This window comes from Phacochoerus africanus, chromosome 2, assembly GCF_016906955.1.
Source record: "Phacochoerus africanus isolate WHEZ1 chromosome 2, ROS_Pafr_v1, whole genome shotgun sequence".
NCBI lineage: Eukaryota > Metazoa > Chordata > Mammalia > Artiodactyla > Suidae > Phacochoerus > Phacochoerus africanus.
In genome coordinates, this window is record NC_062545.1 from 115,856,341 (window position 1) to 115,881,351 (window position 25,011).

Sequence of the window (25,011 nt, forward strand, 5' to 3'; positions counted from 1 at the left end):
AAGGAAGGAAGGAGGATTTGGTGAGGGAGGGTTATTGAGAAGGATGAAACATTTGAGTACAACTTTGGTAGGAAAACAACAGGACAACAATTGACCATCAGCCATCCTCAAGGTGGGTTTAAAGAGCCAGTGTGGTCTTGGAGGAGTAAGTTCTGGGGCTGCAGGATCATTGCTCTTAGATGTTAAGAGGCCAACCTTCTTCTAGAATACAGATTCTAATTTGGGTTTTATAACTGAAGAAGAGCAACTGACTGGAGGGAGGGCTTGGCATCAAGCAAAGGATATTATATTTTTTTCTTTTTTCTTTTTACAGCCACACTTGTGGCACACAAAACTTCCCAGGCTAGGGGTCAGAGCTACAGCTGCCGGCCTACACCACAGCCATGGCAGCACTGGTTCTGAGACACATCTACGACCTAGGTGGCAGCTCGAGGCAACGCTGGATCCTTAGCCCCCTGAGTGGGGCCAGGGATCGAACCAGCATCCTCACAGAGAAAACATGGGGTCCTTAACCCACTGAGCCACAATGGGAACTCTAAATAATGAATATTATTTCAGGGTGTGTGAGGAAATTTTATGGAAACAAGTGTATTTAAGGAAAAAGAGATTAAGAATGAGAAGACTTCTTATCAGGAAGATAATAACCAGCTATTGTGTCTCTTCACAAAAGGATGAGAAGGAAAGTCTGAGCCTGAAATATGAGAGGTTGCACATAAACCATTTCCTGATAATGATGAATTAATTCTAAAGAGCTCCCCTGGGGCCTATTTGTGAGGTCTTTTGGAGAAATATAATTTACAAACAAGAGATGTTTAATACATACAGAATAGTTTCGGTTTACTCCTCCCTGAAGGCAGAGAAATCACCTAGATGATCTTTTAACATCCCTTCCAGTCTCTGATTCTAAGATACTGACTTAGCTCTAACCGCTGGACAGTAGGGAGAAATAGGACTTGACAAGCACTGGAGCTGTACATCACCCACACTGGGCTGTCTTTGATTTTTTTTTTCCTTTTTAATTATTTATTATTATTTTTTTCCCACTGTACAGCAAGGGGGTCAGGTTATCCTTACATGTATACATTACAATTACATTTTTCCCCCACCCTTTGTTCTGTTGCAACATGAGTATCTAGACCAAGTTCTCAATGCTATTCAGCAGGATCTCCTTGTAAATCTATTCTAAGTTGTGTCTGATAAGCCCAAGCTCCCAATCCCTCCCACTCCCTCCCCCTCTCATCAGGCAGCCACAAGTCTCTTCTCCAAGTCCATGATTTTCTTTTCTGAGGAGATGTTCATTTGTGCTGGATATTAGATTCCAGTTATAAGTGATATCATATGGTATTTGTCTTTGTCTTTCTGGCTCATTTCACTCAGTATGAGGTTCTCTAGCTCCATCCATGTTGCTGCAAATGGTATTATGTCATTCTTTTTTATGGCTGAGTAGTATTCCATTGTGTATATATACCACCTCTTCCGAATCCAATCCTCTGTCGATGGACATTTGGGTTGTTTCCATGTCCTGGCTATTGTGAATAGTGCTGCAATGAACATGCGGTGCATGTGTCTCTTTTAAGTAGAGTTTTGTCCGGATAGATGCCCAAGAGTGGGATTGTGGGGTCATATGGAAGTTCTATGTATAGATTTCTAAGGTATCTCCAAACTGTTCTCCATAGTGGCTGTACCACTTTACATTCCCACCAACAGTGCAGGAGGGTTCCCTTTTCTCCACACCCCCTCCAGCACTTGTTATTTGTAATTACAGACTTGGCTTCAGACCTTACACTGAATGCTAGAGTTATAGCAGGAACATGTTCTCGTTTACCTTTTAAAAAAAAAATCTCAAGTCCCTTTCATAGCCTACCAATTTTCCCTAGACTTAACATTATTTTTTTCTAGAATCCTTATCTGTTATAACAACTGTCAGAATTAAAACCACATTGGCATCTTTCTTTTTATTTAAAGTCGATTAGGAGTTCCCGTTGTGGCTTAGTGGTTAATGAACCCAACTAGCATCCATGAGGACACAGGTTTGATCCCTGGCCTTACTCAGGGTGTTAAGGATCCGGCTTTGCCATGAGCTGTGGTGTAGGTCACAGACAAGGCTTGGATCCTGCATTGCTACAGCTTGGATTGGACCCTGAGCCTGGGAACCTCCATACACCATGGGTGCGGCTCTAAAAAGACCAAAAAACAACAACAACAATAACAACAAAAGCCAATTAAATGCCCTGGTCATAACTTTCATGTGAACTGGCATTTTGGTAGCATCTTCTGAAAAGAGGAAAAAAACATTCCTGGTAGCTGAAATGACCTGATTTAGACAACCAAGGGGCAAGAAGAGACATATCCAGACACAGGCCAGTACTGAGCTATTACTGCTTTCCAAATAAGCTTCATGCCTCCCTCTTTTGTGGTCTGGTGTTCATGCACTGGTGATAGTCTACAGGAGGCATAAAAGCTTTAAATAGCCTGTGTGGACCTGGGAAGCTTTATGCCCTGTCAAACCTCATTATAATTAATACTCTCTTCTTCCACCCTAGATGCTGAAACTGCTTTTTTGGTCCTTTTCTAGGGAGGATAACTAATGCTGTGCATTGCAAGAAAGGAACAGAAGGAGAAATAAACAAGGTAAAGACTTCAGTTACTCCTCAAGAATCACTACTCAGAAAATTTCAGCCCATATTGACATTGTTGCTTCTTCATTTTAAAATACATTTAGGAGTTCCCATTGTGGTGCAACAGAAATGAATCCAACTAGGAACCATGAGGTTTCGGGTTAGATCCCTGGCCTCACTCAGTGGATTAAGATCTGGCATTGCTGTGGCTGTGGCTGTGGCTGGCAGCTGTAGCTCCGATTAGACCCCTAGCCTGGGAATCTCCATATGCCACGGGTGTGGCTCTAAAAAGAAAAAACAAAAAAACAAAAAACAAACAAACAAAAAAACATTTAACATAGCCTAAAAAGCAGTGAGGAAGACATCTTTCCTTGCCTGCCTCCTCCCACCTGAAGTGAAGGCATCTTTCCTTGCCTGCCTCTTCCCACTTGACCTCATAGCACCAGGGAAGCAGATCCTAGATATACTAATGTTATCATGGTCAGACTGCTGGGGAACTGGTCACCCCCTACGGTTTCCTTCTTCTGTGTGCTCAGTGTAATTTTTTTTTTAATGAGAGTACTGTGCTTTATGGTATTGCTGATAGAATTTACAACATAATCCTATGCTTTAACCTTTAAAAATTGTCACACTGTCTCCTTCTTAGACACAGAAAGAGCTGTCCTGTCTCAATTTTTATGATATCCCTATCTAGAAATCTTTTTTTTTGGACCCATCACCCTTCTACATTCTTCTCACTAAACCTAACCTCTTTTCTCTGAATTCACTTGTACTGTCCATACAGAACACTTAGTACTTTGTTGTTTTCCAAGTGCCTGATCTTGACGTCCTTATCTAGAAAATAATCTCTGAGTCCTTTCCATATTGACCAGCAGTAATGTGCTAGTCTATTCTGTTTTATTCTTTGTCCTTGGATGTTGTGTTTCCCAAGATGACCACCCAGTCCTCCTGTACATCTACAGACCTCCAAGGTCTCTTCCACCTTCTTGCCAGAATCCAGCACCTTCCTTCTCCAGAAGAGTTAGAAAAATCACAAAACCACATAGGGGAGAGAGGGTATTACAAAGCCATAGATCTAGTCTTCACTGTGTGGTCAAAATTCCTGATTCATATTCTCCCAAGAGTTAAACCAAGCCTTCTTTTCTCTCATTAGCCCAAACCACCTGGTTTCCTTTCTGCAAATAACATCACCTTCTACTTGATTCAGCACCTTCAGTGGCCTTGAAGATCAATGGCAATTCAGAATATCAAAAAAACATTCTGTTCTAGTTATTCAGGGCTATGTAACTAACTACCCTCAAACTTAATGGTTTAAGATGATAACATTTATTTTGCTTGTGAATCTGTCATTTGGGCAAGGTTTGGTAAAGCATCTTATCTCTGCTCCATTTGGTATCAGATATAATTGTTCAAAAGTTGGAGGACTGGAATTATCTGATGGCTCACCTAGTCCCATGTCTAGTAGTTGATCCCAGCTGTCAGCTGATGCCTCAACTGGGGCATTGCCAACACACCTACAAATGGTCTCCATGTGTCTTGGCTGGTTTCCAAGCATGAACACTATATAGCCTCCAGAGTCTGCATTCTTAAACCCTGCATCATACTACCTATCAGCCATAGCACTACATTGGTTTGGACCACGATAGCACACAAACTACAACATCCTAAATAGGTATTAACCTGGTGCATGTTGGTTACTTTTAGGAATAGGGAGCTCATACCATATCTGGCAGCTTGTTCTACACATTTTTGGTGTTTCAGTGGTTGGAGGGTCCTTCCTTACATGAAGTTGGAGTCTTCTTTCCTATAAATTCTGAGCTCCTGGCTCATTCATACACCAGGCATTCCAACAAGTGGGTGGGTAGGGGAACAATGTCCTCCCTGAGCTCTTTGCTGCTGAATGTTTATCCCTTTATCTTTGATCCATGGGGCTGCTCATATTTCAGTAAGTCTCACCTGGATAAGTTCTTGGTTGTCAGCATTTTTCTTAAAACACAGAGCCCAGGAATGGGCATGATGCTCCCTTATTTTTTTTCAAGCCTTTAAAAATGTTTATTATTTAAGACTAAAAAATCCTGTAAAAGGAGTTCCTGTCGTGGCCCAGTGGAAACAAATCCGACTAGGAACCATGAGGTTTCTGGTTCGATCCCTGGCCTCTCTCAGTGGGTTAAGGATCCGGCGTTGCTGTGAGCTGTGGTGTAGATTGCAAATGTGGCTCGGATCTGGCATTGCTGTGGCTCTGGCATTAGCTGACAGCAACAGCTCTGGTTAGACCCCTAGCCTGTGAACCTCCATGTGCCACAGGCGTGGCCCTAAAAAGACAAAAGACAAAAAAAAAATTCCTGTACCAAATTCTTAGAATATGAAGACTACATAAAAATATAAAGAAAAAAAAAAAAAAACAGATCACAATGCTTTTATTTACGAACAGGCACTATAAACATTTTGGCTTATTTCTTTCTGGTGATTAAAAAAGTTATGTATTTATTGACCTACAAGTATAATTGACTTACAACACTGTGTTAGTTCCAGGTACACAAAACAATGATTCATTATTTTTATACATTACAAAATGATCACCTTAAGTCTAGTTACCATCTGTCACCATACAAACTTATGACAATGTTACTGTGTTCCCTGTGCTATACTTTTCATCCCTGTGACTCATTTATTTTGTAACTGAAAGTTTGTATCTCTTAATCTCCCTCACCTATTTTACTCATTCCTCTACCTCCCTCCCCTTTGGCAACCACCCATTTGTTCTCTATATCTGTGAGTCTGTTTCTGTCTTGTTACATTTGTTCATTTATTTTGATTTTAGATTCTCTGTCTGACTTTTTATATTTTTTGAGAAATCTCTATACAGTTTTATATAGTGGTTGTACCAATTTACATTCCCACCAAAAGTGTATTAGGGTTCCCTTTTCTTCATTTCCATGCCCAAACTTGTTGTTTATTATCTTTTTGATGATGGTCATTCTAACAGGTGTGAGGTTAGAGCTCACTGTGGTTTTAATTTGCATTTCCCTGATGATTAGAGTTGTTGAGCATCTTTTCATGTGTCTGCTGACCATCTGTATATCTTCTTTGGAAAAATGTCTGTTCGGGTCCTTTGCCCATTTGTTGTTTTTTTTTGGGTTTTTTGGGGGGTTTTTTTTTTGATGTTGAGTTGTATGACTTTTGTACCCCTTGTCAGATATATCATTTGCAAATATCTTCTATTTTGTAGGCAATCCTTCCTTATTTGTGTACACATTATAACATGGTAATGGTAATTAATCATGCACCTTCTGCTCATTGCTTCTTTTGCCATCTAGTGGGGCACTTAGCCACAGGATGTAATTCATATATTAATGCCTGGTTTTCTCAATTTTGTAAGATATTCAAGATCATTAGTAAACTTCTCTGTCTCTGTAACAGTATCTGGTACAGTATTTGGAAGTGGTTAAATAACAAGATCCTAAAAGTCATTTCCAGTTATGACATTTGATGTCTGTCTAAATGAACATGTTACTTATCCATCTCAGCTTGCTATCCGGTTCCATGCATGACAGGAATGGGAGAAAGAATTTCAATGGAAAAGGAGGAACGGCATTGGACGGGCAGAACTCCTACAAAAAAATTGATTGGAGAGTGAGGCACCCCTAGTCATCCCCAGTGACCCAAGCCATACACTCTGGAATCTTTTGGTGTTCCTTCCTCTTCTCTCTCTTGGCCACCCATAATCAGTCATTCTTACATCCTCTGAGACTTCTGTGGGGCTCTGACTAGTGTTCCCACTTTCAGTGTCTCTCTGCTCAGTGATCAAGCCAGATGAAGCACAACTTATATACCCACCCACCCCCATTGCTCAGGAAGTGCCAGCACAAACCTCCCTCAAACAGGTATTCAGGGCTCTGCAGTGCCTTACCTCATGATCTCCAGCACTCTCTGCCCAGTATTCTTCAGCATAAACCTCTGCATCAGCCAGGCTGACCTCCTAGTCACTTTGAGTGTTTTGAACTCATGACACTCATTTCCACCTCTGCAACTTACTCATGCTCTACCTTCCAGCAGAATATCTTTTCTGCATTTTCTCCAACCAAACCCAACCTATCCTTAACACTGAGCTAAAATGTTCCCTTTTCCATAGGGCTTTCCCTGGCATCAGAAGCCCTCAGAGGCCTCTTCTGCTTATTTTGCCCTGTCTTTACAATGTCATTTCACTTTATTCCACCTGCCTTATGGCACCCCACCAAGATTGTAATGTCCAGCTGGGCACTTGTGCCTCTTTCTAGTCCATGCTCAAACAATATTTGATGAAAGATATTAAAATATCCAAACATAAGCAGGAAAAAAAATCCTGCATACAATGCTTTTTCAAGACAAAAAGTTAGTTCAGGGGTAGGAAGTAAAAAGCAGGAAGTTGGGAGCTCCTGATAGGGCTCAGTGGAAACAAATCTGACTAGCATCCGTGAGGATGCAAGTTTGATCCCAGGCCTCACTCAGTGTTCTAAGGATCAGGCATTGGCTGTGAGCTATAGTATAGGTTGCAGATGCGGCTCAGATCTGGTGTTGCTGTGGCTGTGATGTAAGCCAGCGGCTGCAGCGCTGATTTGACCCCTAGCCTGGGAACCCCCATATGCCTCAGGGGTAGCCCTATAAAGCAAAAAAGAAAAAAGAAAAGCAGAAGTGTAATTTCTATGACATACCAATTGGGACTGCTAGGAAGTTCCCACTTGAGCCCCAAGACCCCTATGACAAGCCGATTACTGGACACAATGTGAAACCTAACAAGATAAAGCAACTATCAGAAACTGAAATGCTGGAGATGGCAAGAGAGAGTAATAACCCCACATTTTATTTCATTTGCCCTTTTCAAATCTCTTATGTATCTACTGTCTCTTTAGAGTAGAGTCTCAAATACTTGTTTCAAAGAGTCTCAAAATACTTGTTCAGTAAGTATGTAAAAACCAAGCCTTTCAGAAAAGCAGTGATGGTTAGGGATTCCTTAGTGAAATGTTGGCAAATGTGCGCAGCCTAGGGACTTACTGGGGACCCTGTAATTCTTGCACATAGTCTTCAACATCAGCATTGTCCAAAGAAGGAAATAATGAACGTATCTTGTATCTACCTTTTGTGTTTCAGTATTTTCAGAATTAATGGATACTAAAAGAACACTTTCTATCCTAACAGAGTTCCTGACATGTTTTAAAGTTGAAAAGAGTTCCTTGGGAAACATTGTCATGGATTTAGGAATAAAGTCTGCAGGAAATGCTGACTATGTTTAGGGTATGTCTCCTTAGGGTAAGGTGACCACAGGAAATACAAAGACTGGCTACCACCTACGTGATGTTTGCTTTGTGCCGTTTCATGCTAAGTACGCTACCTGTATTACTTCATCATTATCCCATTAACTTATGATCTCCTTGGGAGGGAAGTATTATTACCTCCATTTTATGGATGAGGAAATCGAGATTGGGAAAGGCCAAGGAATTTTCCCAATGTTACATGATAAAAATAAAGGAGACAAAACCAGGATTAGATCCCAGGTCTGTCTTAGAAGACGTTACATATTGGACAGAGCAAGAGGTGATCAGAAGCAGCCAATGTCCCCAAGAAGTCATGGAAAATTTCATGGTGGATGCTGGGTTTTCCACAGGAAGTGAGGTGGGGCACTAGTTTTCCTATCTGCTTATCGAGAGTAAAGGGCAGTGGAGGAATGTGGAAGGGTTTGGAAAACCCAGGCAGCAGCCATCCGATACCAGCCCACCAGTATAAAGGGCCTCACTGTAGACCAGATATACGGTCTGAGAAACTGAGGTTGAAGCTCATGAGGAAGTCTCCCTGTACAGCCTTCTTTTTGTGCCAGGATAAGTGGCTTTTCTGGTGACAACAAATGTGGTCACTGTGGTTCCTAAAAATACCCAACACTTGTACTTTTTCATGAAAGCTTCCCATGACCTAGAGAAATTCCTTTTCAGCCCCATTTCTTTTCCTGTCTCAAAGATCTGTGAGGTATGTTGGTGATTAAGTGTAATTTTTTCTGTTTATGTAAAATCTATTTTATTGATTTCTGTTTGCTTGATTTCTAGCTCCCCTTGCATAAACAGCTTCCGTGAGTTGACCAAAAGCTCGCCAGGGAAGACTAGACCTGAAAGCGGAGTTAAACTTATTCCTTTCTTGCTCTCTTTTGCTCTTTTCTTCCCTCATAGCACCTCCCAATTTGTGGGCATCAGCAGAAGGCACACTGATGCCCCTAATACTGACCAAACCTGCCTATTCCTGGGAGAGAGTGGGCTGAGAGAATGGTGCTGTGCCAACAAACCACACCCATGAGTCACATGGATTTCTTGTGGAGCTGGCCAACATTTAGGGGACTCAGCATCCATATCTATTCTCAACACCAAGATGCAAGAAGTCAAACAATTCCGCCTCTCTCTCCCAGCCGCATGTGCCCCCTTTACTGAACCAGAGCCAAAGCAGTAACACAGGGGACTATTCTAAAGTGCCCCAGTACTCCCAAAGCATACCTGGCTTGTATTTATTTATTATTGTCCTTTTAAAAACTTATCTAGGGAGCCAATATCCTCCTTTAATCCAGCAATGCCAGTTTGGGTCATGTTTGCCATGTGCCATGCAAGTAACAACAATGTGACCCAAGGACATGAATCATGTATGACAATTTACCTTATGTTGCTGGGGGGGGGGTCTTCTTAGAAATAGATAAGGAATATCTATCTATCTTTCTACCTATAATTTAAATATAGTTGATTTACAGTGTGTCAATTTCTGCTGTACAGCAAAGTGATTCAGTTATATCTACATATACATTCTTTTTAATATTCTTTTCCATTATGATTTGTCTTTGGATATTGAATGTAGTTCCTTGTACTATACAGTAGGACCTTATTGTTAGGAATATATTTTGAATGAAAAATATTCTTCAGTAGATAATTTGTCATGAAATAGTACAAATATTCATAAAACAGAAGTCAGGGAGGTCCCACTGTGGCTCAGCAGGTTAAGAAACTGACATAGTGTCCATGTGGATGTCGGTTCAATCCCAGGCCTGGTTCAGTGGGTTAAGGATCTAGCATTGCTGCAAGCTACAGTATAGGTCACAGATGTGGCTTGGATCTGTGTTGCTGTGGCTGTGGTATAGGCCGGCAGTTGTAGCTCCAGTTTGACCCCTAGCCTGGGAACTTCCATAAGCCACAGATGTGGCTTGGATCTGTGTTGCTGTGGCTGTGGTATAGGCCGGCAGCTGTAGCTCCAGTTTGACCCCTAGCCTGGGAACTTCCATAAGCCACAGATGTGGCTGTAAAAAGAAACAACAACAACAAGAACAACAACAACAAACAAACAGAAGTCAGCATTAAAAGAACATATCTGTGGTAGCATTAACATTTTACATAAACTGACTTTTTTGGGGGGGGGGAGTGGATGTATATGTTTTTATCAGACACACCCCTGCATACATATGTTATAAATAATCTCATTTAGTCCCAATAATAACCTGAGGGGTAGGGAAACTGCTGTTTTTTGTCTAAGGAAACCTTACAGTCAACAAAATTACATAATTTGCCTGAGGACATACACTAGGGAAAAGATCTTTTTGAACCCCAAAATTATCATTCCTGTCCAAAGTTCATGTTCCTTCATTGACATAAACAGCCATTAACTGTACCTGAGCCAAATAAGTATTTGTCCAGATCTGTATTTCAGAGTCTGTCTTTCAAAAAATCGAAGTGTAGCAAGCAAAGAAACCAAATCAGCAAATACCTCTCACTGGGATTTGGCATTCACTTTTCCACCCATTCCTCCAGGTGCACATACATTAGAAAATTCTGAGTGCCATGTAGGATATCTGGTGTAGCAGGGATGCAAAGAGCCAGACACAGACACAGAGCCTCTCCAACTCAGAGATGAGTAGGTAAGGAAGGAGCTAAGGACTGGTAAGAAGCACAGGAAAAGTACAGATGAAGTGATGTGCTGTCACTTAATGTTAGAAGCTTGTTATTCATGAATAGTTTAAGTATTTATACCCAGGAAAAGTGTCCATGGAGATGTAGCCTTACTATTTTGACATTTATGTTTCCCCCAAATTCTTGCATTGTTTGATTAATACAGAAAACTATTGAACTACTTGACAGAACACTATTAACTCTGAGATACATTAGTATTATTACACACACACGTGTATAACATATTGACCTCATGAGGAACTTAAGATAATAGAAGATCAGGATTTCTCTTCTTATATTGCCAGAAATAAAACTGTTTGCATGCTGTTTCCTCAATCAGTTTTTCCAGGGTGTAGGATGGGAAAAGAAAAGGACCACAATCTTGCATGTGAGAATTAGATTTATAATAGCCAGGTCTCCAGTAAACAGATGATCCCGAACAGCAGGCTAGATCTTCACATTCTCTCCATTTATTCTTTTCTGGTGAGAATATTTTGTCCTTATAGAGTGCAATTAAGGACACCTTCAAGGCAGAGTCACAAACTGGTGGTCCATGGCTGAGGATAGTCTATGAGTAGGATTGACTCAAAGATGTGTTTGATTTGGCCTACATGGTGATTTTTTTTTTTCAGAAATTGTTGCTAGTATTTAAAAAATAGAAAAAGTACATGCAGAACTCTGGATTTCTGACTATTCTTGAAAAACTGGAAAATCAGATAAAAACCTTACCCATTCCTTCCTGGTCACAATGGAGAGGATCTGGCTGGAAGATGCTCCCTGAGAAAGGGCATACACTGCTTGCTTCCTCCCAGACCATCCCATCCTCACTTCTCTTAGATAGTTCACCTGCTTGGTCTCAATAAACCTTGGGGCTCTTGGCTCCCATCTTAAGTTCTGGGAAGAGAAATCCATTTAGACTTTGGGGCCAGGAAGTCACCATAGATACCAAGGTGATAACACACCTGGGCTGAGATTCAGGACAGACTCCCAGCTCCTAGAGGAAGGTGTGTGGCTACCTTCAAGTGAAATACTAACAATGGGAAACGCTTTACCTAAAGAGATAGTAATTGGAAGACCAAAAAATATAATCTCCATTCTTGAGAAGAAGGTCACTTCAGGGCTTGCAAGAGGCTCTTCTTTCTCCCCTCTAAGCATTTTGTCTTGTGTAACTGGAGAGGAAGGAGAACAAATCCCAATCCATCAGTACACCAATCCCTGCAAACCTTTGCCCTCCAGCCTGTGCTGTAGGTATGTGTTGACCAGAAACCCCACATCCTACTCCATCTGCCTCTCTATACCTATTTATTTTACATGACTTTTGTCCATTGGAACATGTAATAATAATAATAATAATAACAGCAGCAGCGGCGAAAACAAGTACAATTCATTGAGTGTTTTCCAAGAGCTAAGCATGTTCCATACATCAGCCTATCAGTTCCTCTTACTGTCTCCATTTTACAAAAGGGAAATGAAGCTTAGAGAGGTTAGGAGGTCAGGAGAATTCCTCATGTGCACATAGGCAGTAAGTGTTAAGGCCCAGGTTTGATTGCACCTAATTTTGACCACTGGATGGGTGAATGAGCAAACATTTATAGCATGTATACTGTGGGCTAGGCACTCTTGCATTCATTATTTCCATAATTCCTCTCAATACTTAATCCCCAGAGTTCCAGAGTGGCTCAGCAGAAACAAATCCCACTAGGAACCATGAGGTTGAGGGTTCAATCCCTGGCCTTGCTCAGCGGGTTAAAGATATGGTGTTGCCATGAGCTGTGGTGTAGGTTGCAGATGTGGCTCAGATCTGGCATTGCTGTGTCTGCGGTGTAGGCCAGCAGCAACAGCTCCAATTAGACCCCTAGCCTGAGAACCTCCATATTGCCATGGGTGCGGCCCTCAAAAAGACAAACAAACAAAACAAACAAACAAAAAACAAAAAACAAAAACCTTAATCCCTATTTTTAAAAGTGGAGGACTGGATGGCTTAACAAAAAAATCATATAGCAAAAAAGTAGCAGAATCTGAATCTGGAGCCAGCTTTTCTGATTCCCAGCCTTGTGTTGCTGCTGACAACTGCTGCTGTCTCCATGGAGCTACTTGGTTTCTTTATTGGGACAGAATGCCTATTTATGCATGGCTTTCCAGTCAGTTAGATTTCCAATTGGAAAATAAAACTTTCTCAGTTGTAACAAAAATAGTCACCAAGAACCAAGACTGAAACCTGGACATTCCAGTTAAAAATAAATTATTGGGTGGCATGTAGCCTGAGATGATATCAGGACATGATCAATCACCTCTCAAGAATCAGCTGTACTTCAAGAGAGGTGTCAATACAGACTCATTAAAAAAAGAGAAGAATCTGATATTTGAGAATTAGGTGAATGGCCAAATGGCCAATCTCCTTGCTCTCTGGGTAGAAAAGAGTACCATGAACCAACACAGGCCCAGAAATGAGAGGTGGCTAAATTCTGCTATTTCCATGAGGCTTAAAAGACTTATACAAGGCATTCAGATCCTCGATTCATCCCAGATAACATTGGCTTATACAAGAGCTTGGTTATGATCCCAGGGATAGAATAAGAAACTAATTATGTATTAAGGTATGTGTATTCATATTAGGATAACCATGGGGCTGAGTGTGCTGGGTGTGGATGAGGTGCGGGTGGGGTTGCTTAGGACAATTCTCTCTTTATTTGAGAGTGGCCCAACAATGTCAAGTATACTTTGGATCACTCTCAATCTGGAAGAACCCTGAAGATGGAGGAGTAGAGGCACTGATGTGTTTCTTAGATGCATTTCAGGGCCTACAGTTCCCAAAATATTTTCCACAGATCATCACTTCCATGACATGCTCCTCACAAGCTGGGGTTTATGGTCAAGTAAATCTGGGGACAACTTTGTATTCTAGTTCCCTCTTAGAGAGTTACAATGAACATTAAAGGCTCTGATAATTCCTACCGTTGAGAAAACTGCTTAACTTGGTTGAACTCAGTATTTCCAAAGCATATTTGAGAAGGACAGCATTTTTTTTTTTTTTTCCGTGTAATTCTTGTTTGCGTTTTATGGAACTGGTATTCTTCAGAACACATTTTGAGCAACTTCCTAAAACACTTGGAAGGGATAAATTCCACTGAGTAAGCTCCTTTGAGGGAAGTAGAGGGATAAAGAAAATATGCCTGAACATGTAAAAAATTTTCAGCTACAAAGAGCATGTGATAAAATACGAAAGTTTGTGTCCTTCCCACCCTAGATTTTGTATTTTATTTTCTAAAGGTCATTGTTATCAATACTTCATGGTGCATTCTGTTAAAATCTATACAAATGGAAGTATTTTATATATAATATTTTTTGCCTGCTTTTTCATTTCATAGATTCTTTCTATATCAGCATATAAAGATTGGCCTCATTTTCTTTAATGTCTGCGTAACCATTGCAGTGGTGCACCCTGATTTCTTTAACCAATCACTTGTTGATAGAGGCATAGGTTTTTGAGGGAGGTCTCCTCCTAAGAAAGTTCCAGAGAGAGTCTAAGCCATGTGGGCTAATTTTAGGATGAGAGGGACCATGGCCTCAAATCCTTTTCGGTCTTAACTGACCATCCCAGGCCAATCTATCAGAACAGCTGAGGTGGAGGAGCACATTTTGCTGGCCTATTTTCTTTTAAAACAATTGCTTTGCTTTGCAAGGACAGTGAAATAGCAGTGTAACCTCAGACATGCAATAAGGTGTCCACTAGATACATGGAGTTGCTACTAGGATCTTTCAGCCTCTTGATCAATTCTACTTCTTGTCAAATAATGAAAAGATCTTGCAGTACATATTGTTACTAAAGAGAAACTAAAGTGGAGATCAAAGAAACCACATTAGAAATTAAAGAAAAGATAGCACCACAGTACAGTAGAGATTTTTTTAAAGCCATAAGCAAACTATGAGAAATCATTTCAAAATTACTGCTTTCACTATATTAATTTCGAAAGATTACATTTGAAAACCAAAAAGTACATTTTCCTATAAAATAAATTGCCAAAATGGAATTAAGAATAGAAAAATCTAAATTAGACATAGCTTTAGAGAAATCGTCTCTCACACATCTCTCTCCTTTTTCTGTCTTTTCAGTACACATGCTAAGTAATCTTCAAAGAATAGAAAATCCTCATTTTATACAAAGTGTCCCAGAAAATATAAAAATAAGAAAAATATTCCAATTCATTTCATAAAGCTAATATAACTGTGGTTATAAATTAGACATGGACAACTTAATAAAAAGAAAGTATAGCCTATATCCTTAATAAAACATTGCAAACTAAATGTTGCATGGTTATGTGGGAATTAATCTCAGAAAGGTAAAGATGATTTAACACTAAAAATATTATTTATCAATGCAATTTTCTTTATTAACAAATAATAAACCTATATGCATATCTCAATAGATATAGAAAGGTATTTTTTTTTTTTAGATTCAACAATCATTCCTAATTAGAGCTTTCGTAAATGAGGAATAGACAGGAATTTCCTTTCTCAAGTCAAGAATGTTTACCAAGGAGTTCCAGTGGTGGCGCAGTGGAAGTGAATCCGACTAGGAACCATGAGGTTGTGGGTTTGATCCCTCGCCCTGCTCATTGGATTAGGGATCCAGTGTTGCCGTGAGCTGTGGTGTAGGTCACAGACATGGCTCAGATCTGGCGTTGCTGTAGCTGTGGTGTAGGCCAACAGCTGCAGCTCCGATTAGACCCCTAGCCTGGGAACCTCCATATGCCACGGGTGCAGCCCTAAAAGAAAGACCAAAAAAAAAAACCTACAGAAACTGTCATGTTTAATGGTAAAACACGAAAAGCAGATTTCTTAAAGTTGGGAATAGAACAAGAATGCCACAATTATGGTTTATACTTTGTACGAGAGGTTTTAACCATTATAATAAGACAGTACAAGGAAATTAAGTATTTAAAGACTAGAAAGAAAGAAAATAAAAAGTTCTCACATTCTCAGAAAAAAGTATTATCTGTGTCAGTACAGTCCAAAAAACATTTTTCAATGAGAGGAAATTTCCCTATCTATATAGTCTGGTATGATAGTCAGTAGACATACACGGCTCTGGAAGATATAAAATGGGTCTAGGAAGACTGAGGAACTAAATTTTTTATTTTATTTAAGTTTGATTTTAATTTAAGTAGCCACATATTGCTAGTAGCACTCAGATTGATAGCCTTGATGTATATAGAATATCCAAGATAATATATACAATTGTTTGAATCAATAAGAAAATTACAGTTTCCTGAATGCAAGGTCAGCAGACAAAATCGACATTGTTCCTAAACTTGAGTAATCACCAATAAAACAATATAATTTTAAAAAGGTACTATTCACAATAGGGGTAATAACCATAGGTAGTGATAAATATACCAAGCAAAAATATATATGAGTGATACCAAGTAAATTATAAAACTTTGGAAAGAGATATAAAAAGCAGACCTATGAATGAAGAACTATACATGGATGAGAAGATTCAATATTTTAAAATGCCAATTCTGTCCAGAATACTATATAATTCAGTGCAATTCCAGTCAAAATCTCTACAGAGTCTGTATGAAACTTGATAATGGATCCTCAAATTCATGTAGAGGAATAAAAGGCTAAAAATAGTCAATATTGAAAAAAATAACAAGGAGGAAAAATACCAGGTAACAAAATTATTTAAAAAGCAATTATAAATAGCAAAAATATGTGGCATTGGTACAGGTTTGGATCAAGAGATCAATGGAACTAAGTCTAAATATACAAGCACATTTACATGTGAATTGGTATATAATAGAGATAGCATCACAACCAGTGGAGACAGGACAGACTTGCCAGAAATGGTGCTGGAACAATTGGCTATCCTTCCAGATAAAGAGACACCTGCTCTACATCACACATCAAAAAATTCTAATAGTTTAAACAACTAAAACATCAAAAGCAAAATCCTAAACTGTAACTAGAAAACACAAATAGGAGTTTCCTGGTAGCCTAAGGGTCTGGCTTTGTCACTGCTATCGCTTGATCCCTGGCAACAGGAATTAAGCATGCCACAAGTGTGGCAAAAAAAAAAAAACAACCCAAAAAACAAAAAAACCCCCAAAACCCTACAGAATATCTTTAATGTCTGTTTTTGCTTTTTTATAGGAGTTTTTATCCTTTAAAGATGGGGAGGTGCCACCATGGGGTCCAGAAAGATGGGGTTTTCTCCCATTGGCCTTCCCCGGTTACCTATATCAGTTCTTGTCCAATAGGAGTCTTAGGGGGTGGAAATGTCCTCATGGTTTCTTTGCCCTTTTCCTCTCATAGACTGAGTCACAGAGAGTTAGAGATTAATGTCCATCTGGGCATAGGTATACTCCCTATAGTAAACAAGACCTGTGGGGGGGTGTTACTCTCTGGAGTCCTTAAGCCACAAATGTTAATCAATAGCCATATCATAGAATACATCAAAGGCCAGGCTCCTACACTGACTACCTGAATTATTATTCTGCCTTAATCCTCCCTTCTAGAGTTGGAGACTCTAACTGTGGGCAGGGAAAGGGGTGGCGACCGCTCTGACTGCTTCCTGCTTAAATGGGGCGTCATTAGGGGAAAACAGGTCTCTACTCATGGACGGTCGAGTGGGGTTTGATGCAATACATTGGGTACCATTTCCATCACCATTTGAAGGTTGGTAGCTTTTAATTGGGATGTAATGAAGCAAGAAATACAATTAATTATACAGGGTCCGAATAAAAGGGTGAAAATCACAAGGATGTAATGTCTGGATTTTAAATAAATATCAGTATTCTATAAGCAATAAGAAAAAGTAGAAAAATAAAACCAAACTGAGCCAAAATGTGCACAGGATATGGTGAGGCAATTTCCAGAAAAAAAAAACCTTAAGGCTCAGTAAATATGAAAAGATCAACTGCACTAGGAACTTGTTAAAATTGCTAGTGAACTTCTTTTTCCTATTTATCAAATGAGCAAACATAAAAGAGTTGGATGGTATCAAGGATTGGTGAGTGTATGGAAATGGGAGATCATGTTACTGCTAGTGGTATAAAGTTGAAATCGCTTTGGAGAGCAATGTTACAATGTACATAAAGATGAAGATACACATGCCCTTGGGCCACCAAACCCACATCTAGGAATGTACTCAAGAGGAACTCATGTATGGGAGACTGTACATGATGTTCATAACAGTAGTGCTGGTAATTGTGACACACTGCAAATAACAGTTCATGAGGGGAATGGATGTATAAACCTGCCATATTACACAAGAGTTAAATTGAATTACCTCCCTCTACATGTCCCCAGTTGATAAATCTCAGAAAGTGTGTGCAAGGGAGAATCTCAAATGGTAGAAGAATATCCCAGCTACGAAGCCATATATTTGCATTTGTAAAACATACAAAACAGTAACGTAGATAATCAGGGACAGCGATAGTAAAAGTTCAAAAGCATGCTGAAGAATGAAGAGAAACCAGAGAGGTTTGATTCTAAATCCAGCTCCACAACACATTTGCCTGTAGGCAAGGTGTGTTACCACACTAAGCCTCCACATCCTCATCTGTAAAATAAGAACAATTCCCTTATTTTGTTAGATTTTTCCAGGACTAAAGTGAGTGTTAACACCCTTGCTATCTTTGTCCGCATCACATAGCTATTTGGAACAAGAGTACCTTCCGCTTCAGGCCCTTTTACCCCCTCTTGAAGGCACAGGGCAAGAACCCACTTAGGACCTCATGTTTGGCTCTTGGACTTTCTTAAAGTGACAGAACACCCATGTGCAGTAGTACAGCTCCATGAAAGGCAGAGTATTGGACATAAATCACAAGTAGATAAAAGAAGCAGGTGGAGTTGGCTGAGGATTTTCTCTCTGATATCCTGCTGTGGTAGAAAGAGCATTTGACAGGATTCATTGATTGATGGAGTCCCATTTATTTATGGATTGAATTCTGTAGTTGGTGCTAGGGAAAGGCACAGCACAATGACAAGGAGAGGACGAAGCAGCTGTTTTAAATATCTCAAAGACTCTCAAGTAAAAGACGGAAGGATGGAGGGCTAAGGGAGCCAGCATGTAATGAGCATCCTGTGTCAGGAATTTTTTTTTTTTTGTCTTTTTTGCCATTTCTTGGGCTGCTCCCGCAGCTTATGGAGGTTCCCAGGGTAGGGGTCTAATCAGAGCTGTAGCTGCCAGCCTTCGACAGAGCCACAGCAACTCGGGATCTGAGCCGCGTCTGCAACCTACACCACAGCTCACGGCAACGCCGGATCGTTAACCCACTGAGCAAGGGCAGGGATTGAACCCGCAACCTCATGGTTCCTAGTCAGATTTGTTAACCACTGCGCCACGACAGGAACTCCTTTTACATGTAGTATATATTTAATGTGCAATTTGAAACCCGTATACCATGGGCCCACATGCAGAGGCCTTCACCTCACACCATCCACCTGGGTTGAGTAGTCTTTTCTACTTAGGAGCACAACTGATGGTCTGGTCTCATCAGGTACTCATCAGTTTAACTCATACAGTCTCCCACAAGAAAATCAGTGCTAAGTCGTGGCTTCAATCTATGGAAATGTTAAAGCAGAGTGTGATTTACTATCTATCAAGGACGTTGCTGAGGAAATCCAGCAATGAGTGGAAGCATGTGGAGAGCATGTGTTCTAGAATAAGAAAGAAATCCATATTCACTGCTTTCCTGGCTTTAGCCAGTTACTTTATCTCCTTGAGCCCTCATTTCTCCAACTGTTTGTGGAAGATAATAAAGCCTTCATAATGCAGCTACCGTAAGGGTTAAATAAATGTAAAGAGGCCAACAAATGGTAGGTTCTTGACACATGCTCCCTAACTTTGCAGCTCAATGCTTATTAACCTCTTCGCTGTGATGGGGAAGATGCATTGCAGACCTCCCTGGCATCAGCAAAGGCAAAAAGGCCTACATATCCCAATGTCTAAAAGATCAAATTAGAGCTAGTTCTTTAGCTTATGACTTAAATGTCTTAAATCGCAGTCTATGAAGAATTTTTCATGGACCTTCCCTTCTCTTAATGCTACCTATAAGCCCTTATCAGTCATTTATACCACAGTGTGAATGAGCTTGAGATCATACCCTTTAGAGGAGGGGCTTTTTTTTTTTTTTTTTTTAAATTCTTTCAGCTATTCCTTGTCTTTTGATTGGACCATTTAGGCAATATACATTTTTGTTTGTTTGTTTGTTTTGCCTTTTTAGGGCCACACCCACAGCAGGCTAGGGGTCAAATCGGAGCTGTAGTTGCCAGCCTATGTCACAGTAGTGCCAGATCTGAGCTGTGTCTGTGACCTACACCACAGGTCATGGCACTGCTGGATCCTTTAACCCGCTGAGCAAGGCCGGGGATCGAACCCTTATCCTCACGGATACTAGTCAGGTTAGTTACTGCTGAGCTACAGCGGGAACTCCTAGAGTAGTTTTTGAGAGGAGGTGGGAAAATGGCATGAGACTCCCAGCCTCTGGGGAGAAACTAATTTCACAAATTTGAAGGACCTTTGAGTCCTGATATACTCTCATCTCTTTAGTACTGCCTTTGCCCCATGCCTTACCAACACTCGAAACTTTTTGCTAGAGAAAGCAAGGCAAAGTGCACGTTTTCTAAAAAGCAGAAACAATTACTTTGGATAACCTTGGAGCAAATCCTTATAGATTTATTAAAAATTATAATTTTAATTTACATGTATATTAAAAAAATGTAGTTTAGCAGAAATTTCTTGTTTACACATCCCCAGAAGCCTTAACAAAATTCAAGATTTTACTTATTTTATTTTAATTTTTTTTGTCTTTTTTTTTTGTTGTTGTTGTTGTTGCTATTTCTTGGGCCGCTCCCGCGGCATATGGAGGTTCCCAGGCTAGGGGTTGATTCGGAGCTGTAGCTACCGGCCTACGCCAGAGCCACAGCAACGCGGGATCTGAGCCGCGTCTGCAACCTACACCATAGCTCATGGCAACGCCGGATCGTTAACCCACTGAGCAAGGGCAGGGATTGAACCCGCAACCTCATGGTTCCTAGTCGGATTCGCTAACCACTGCACCACGACAGGAACTCCCAAAATTCAAGATTTTAATCACAACTAAAGATTTCATCATAGTTTGTTTTAGAAAATGTATGTATGATATATATAGAAATCAAACATTTTGGGCAATGATTATCTTTAGCCAGAAAATAGAAAGTTTAATTTTTCAACATACAGTATTAAGATATTACTTCTTTAGCTCCCACCTTGGATAGCAAGGGGAAACACTTTACTCTTTGCAAGAGTAGAATAGTGAATGGCTAAAAGCCACTTTCATTTTCTCAACTCATACGGGATGGGGTTATGAAATAGGTTCTCATTAAGAAATAAAGAGGGGTTTAAGTTTTTTTTTTTTTTTTTTTGTTACAAAATATGTAGATGTTTTAGTTCACTTCCTCTTCTGTATTATCTGCAGAGCACTCAGAATAGTACTTGAATTTGTTCACTTCTGTGTACCATAGGTTCCCCGGAGGATGAAGTCCGGCTGAGGTAACAACTCTCCCCTTTGGAATTGAATTGTCAAGTAGTAATGACCCCAGGGTTTCTATCTCCCAATAAGTGGTGACTAGAATCAGAAGAATCTTGGAATTTTATTTTATCTCTTTTCCTTCCAACACCCTTCCCCTCCACCCTGCTCCCACCTAACTAAGTCATGTGAATGAGAGGTGAGAATGGTCAAGAGGGAATGTAAGAAATTGCCCATAACACCTTGAAAACATTTGAATGAAACAGGTAAAAAGAGGTTTTCAGAGACCGAGAAACTTACTACTCTCTCTCATTTTGTACTAGTTTAAGTTCATGTTCATTTCTCAGTCTTGGCTTTTTCTCCTGAATTATTATGTATTTACCCAAAGCAAGGAACTTTTTTTTAAAAAAATTGAAGTATAATTAGCATATAACAATATATTAGGTTCAGGTGTACAACATAATGATTCAGTATTTGTTTACATAGTGAAACGAATACCTCAGTAAATCTAGTTAATGTCCATCACCACACGCATTTTTTTTCTTGTGGTGAGAACTTTTAAAATATACTCTCTCAGCAATTTTCAAATAATGCGATACAATATTGTTAAATCTAGTCACTATGCTATACATTGCCAAATAACTTTTTTTTTTTTGGTCTTTTTTCCTTTTATAGGGCCCCTCCTGTGGGCATATTGAGGTTCCCAGGCTAGGGGTCTAATCGGAGCTGTTGCCACCAGCCTATGCCAGAGCCACAGCAATGCAGGATCTGAGCTGTGTCTGCAAACTATACCACAGGTCACGGCAAAACTGGATCCTTAACCCACTGAGCAAGGCCAGGGTTCAAACCTGCAACCTCATGGTTCCTAGTTGGATTTGTTAACCACTGAGCCACGACAGGAACTCCTAAAGAACTTTTAATGTACAAAGTTTATGGGCAATTATCTATAATCTAAAGAAAAATAAAATTATTTGTTCCCAGAGTAGGGAATCTTAGAGCAGGTTTTTGTTGTTGGTTTTTAAAGTAAGTTATAATCAGCAGTTTCTGCACATGAAAATACTCACACATTAAATTTCCTTATCACAAAGAGTTTGAACGCAGCTAAAAATTCAGGGTCCAGAAAATGCTGGATCATGCAGCAGGATGAAAGCCTACAGTCCATGCCACTTAAGTAAACCTTTCTAGTTTTTATTAAAAGCTGTGCAAATGTCCAGACAAAATCCACCCTTCCTTTATATCTGGAAGGTTTTATATAACTAAATAAAACTCTTTAGAGATTAGCTGGAGTTAAATAGAGGAGGGGGAAATGAAATAAACTGAAACTGGACCATTGCACAATACACAGTTTCTACCTAATGTATTAATGCAATACCAATTTAGTAAAAAATCAAGTGATCTGACAACACAAACTTTGCCAAGCTCCTGTGATACTAAGCTATTTCTTGGCATCCATATTTATTGACTGTCAATACTTCAAGTCACTAAATCACCTCAGTGTTTGTGTTAAACAAACTCGGGTATAAATCAATTAACCAACCAAGAAAAATTTCTAACAGCTGTCATTTAATTACAAAGCCATCCTAGAGCCCAAGTAGATCTCTGAAATGAAGAAGGTACTTCATGCCCTCTCTTCCACTCTCATCCCCCTTTGTGGATAAACGAATTGAGTAAACAGAAACCTCAAGTTACGGCCACCAAGCAGCGAAACAGTCTGGAAGTAACTTACTATTTCCTGGAAGACATGAGTCTAATGATGAACTTAAACAATGGTAAAACTCTTTACCACCAGGAAGGTTAAAAGTGAGGCATTTTTGGGTCAGAATTCAGGAAATCAGAAAGTACTTACAATCATTATAAACGTGCCCAAGAACTCGGAGAGCATTTCTTTAGCTAAGCTGTTCTTCAAGACCAGTCTCTGCTTCAAAGCTTTTTTTCTTTTGTTCCATCTCAGGCTGCATCTTGGGTCTTCTCCAAGGACCACTGTTTTCTGCTATACCTCCCTACTTCAATGGCATATGAAATAGAAGTTTTGACAGCTACTCACTGATTCCTGGAGGTGCTTCCAGCTACTCACGAGATTCACTGGGTGTCTAAATCCAGTTCCAATTAGAGCCTGTGGCTCTAATCCTGTTGTGGTGAAATCATTATCCACCGTTTGCTGCTGTTTATTTGAAATGACGAATTAGAACCTGAAATTCCCAAAACAATCCTTTTTGTGCCTGATGGATTAATCATTACCTTTATTCTCAAAGTATTTTTTTCTCTGTTGGGTTTTTTTTTTCTTCAAGAGATGAGAAAAGAGATGTGTTGGTTGTGTTGCCAAACCACAGCGATGGGCTCTAGTCCAGGAGAGATTTACATATTGCACAATTGCAAGCTTCTGATTTTTTTTTCCCTCTATTTAAAAGTGGTTGTTTGAGGTGTAGTTTGGAATTGTCTAATACATTCAGCGTAAGCTTTCTTTTCTGAAGGAAATTTCATGCAAACTGGAGAACACGAAGAAAATATAAACGTGTTGTTCTACAAGATTAATCCCTCTTGTTTTCTCCCAGTGACATTTCTGTGATTTAAGGACACATCCTTTAAAAGTGTTAAGAAACACTGCATTCATTCTGGAGGTGAAGAAATTAACATAGAGAGAGACCTTTACAAGTTACCCAACCAAGTCTGTAGGATGGGTCTCCTCCTCTCTTACTGTACTTAGGGTTCATCTCCTGCAAATAGTTTGGGATCAAGAATCAGAAAGACAGACGGAGTTCCTGTCACAGCTCAGCAGAAACAAATCTGACTAGCATTCATGAGGAAGCAAGTTCGATCCCTGGCCTTGCTCATTGGGTTAAGGATCTGGTGTTGCCATGAGCTGTGGTGTAGGCCAGTGGCTACAGTTCCGATTTGATCCCTAGCCTGGGAACCTCTATATGCCACAGGTGCAGCCCTAAAAAGACAAAAAAAAAAAAAAAAGAATCATAAAGACAGAGAAGCCAATTTCTTAAGAAGCATTCCTGTTTGGAAACCAAGTTGCTCTCCTTCATTTACTGTGAAGTATTTAGGCAAAATATCTAGCAAATAAACAATAGTAACTTGAAAGTCTGTGCTGCTTGAAGATCACTGAACCAGAAAGAGGTCAACCTGAGTATATGCCACCCTATTTAAAAAAGCAAGGAGGTAACTATATCTAAACCAGGCTCCTAGGTTCTTTCTTTTAAGTTTGATGAATTAACCTCCTTGTAAGCAACAATCTGTGTTTAGGACTTGCTTCACACCATGTCAAATATTCAACCCTTGTTTTTCAAAACTGGTTGGTAGGAAGAAATGGAATCCAGCAGTTGTTTCTGAATACCAAGGCAGTCCCATGGAATTAGTACCCTTGCTGTGTGCTCCCTCCCAACCCTCCCACAGAGAAGCTGGCTCTGTTTTCAGGCCTTCCCCTATCTTTGCAAGAGGCCCACAGTCATTCCCAGCTGAGGAGGCAGGCTGGAAGAGAAGCAGAGATCTGGAGAAAACAGCTGTAGAACATTCAAAGACAGAGGGCACACCTAATCTGTAGGTGAGATCACAAGTTTAGGCCTAAAGAGATTGTAACTTTCCTGAGGACATGTTATTGCAGATCCAAGACAAGAATGCTGCATTTTAACTGTGACTCCTGGTTAAGTTATCATGGATACCAACGTCTAGAAGGGCTATTTATGACCCTACTATCCCCAAGTCCCAGTGGATGGACTTCATTATGGTGAGTACAACTAATGAAACTGACAGCACTAATGGCCTGAACCTAGCCAGAACACAGATTGGGACTCGAACCCAGCCTAAACCCAGACTGGGACCTTGAACCCACGTGCCAGGCCTCAAACTCAGCCAAAACCCAGATTAGGACTTGAGCCCATGTGCCGTGACTTGAACCCAGCCAAAACCCAGATTGGGACTTAAACC

The 25,011-nt window shown here is 40.1% G+C and overlaps 1 protein-coding gene across 1 annotated transcript in view; it reads right to left on the minus strand.

The window, feature by feature from the left end:
* Positions 1 to 23,327, minus strand: part of AQP9 (aquaporin 9) — a 48,987-nt gene extending 25,660 nt beyond the window's left edge. The window contains 2 exon segments of the mRNA XM_047766259.1: positions 22,928 to 23,005; positions 23,007 to 23,327. Of these exon segments, the coding sequence (XP_047622215.1) occupies positions 22,928 to 23,005; positions 23,007 to 23,039 (111 nt within the window). The 5' untranslated portion in view covers positions 23,040 to 23,327.
* Positions 23,328 to 25,011: the final 1,684 nt, after the last annotated feature.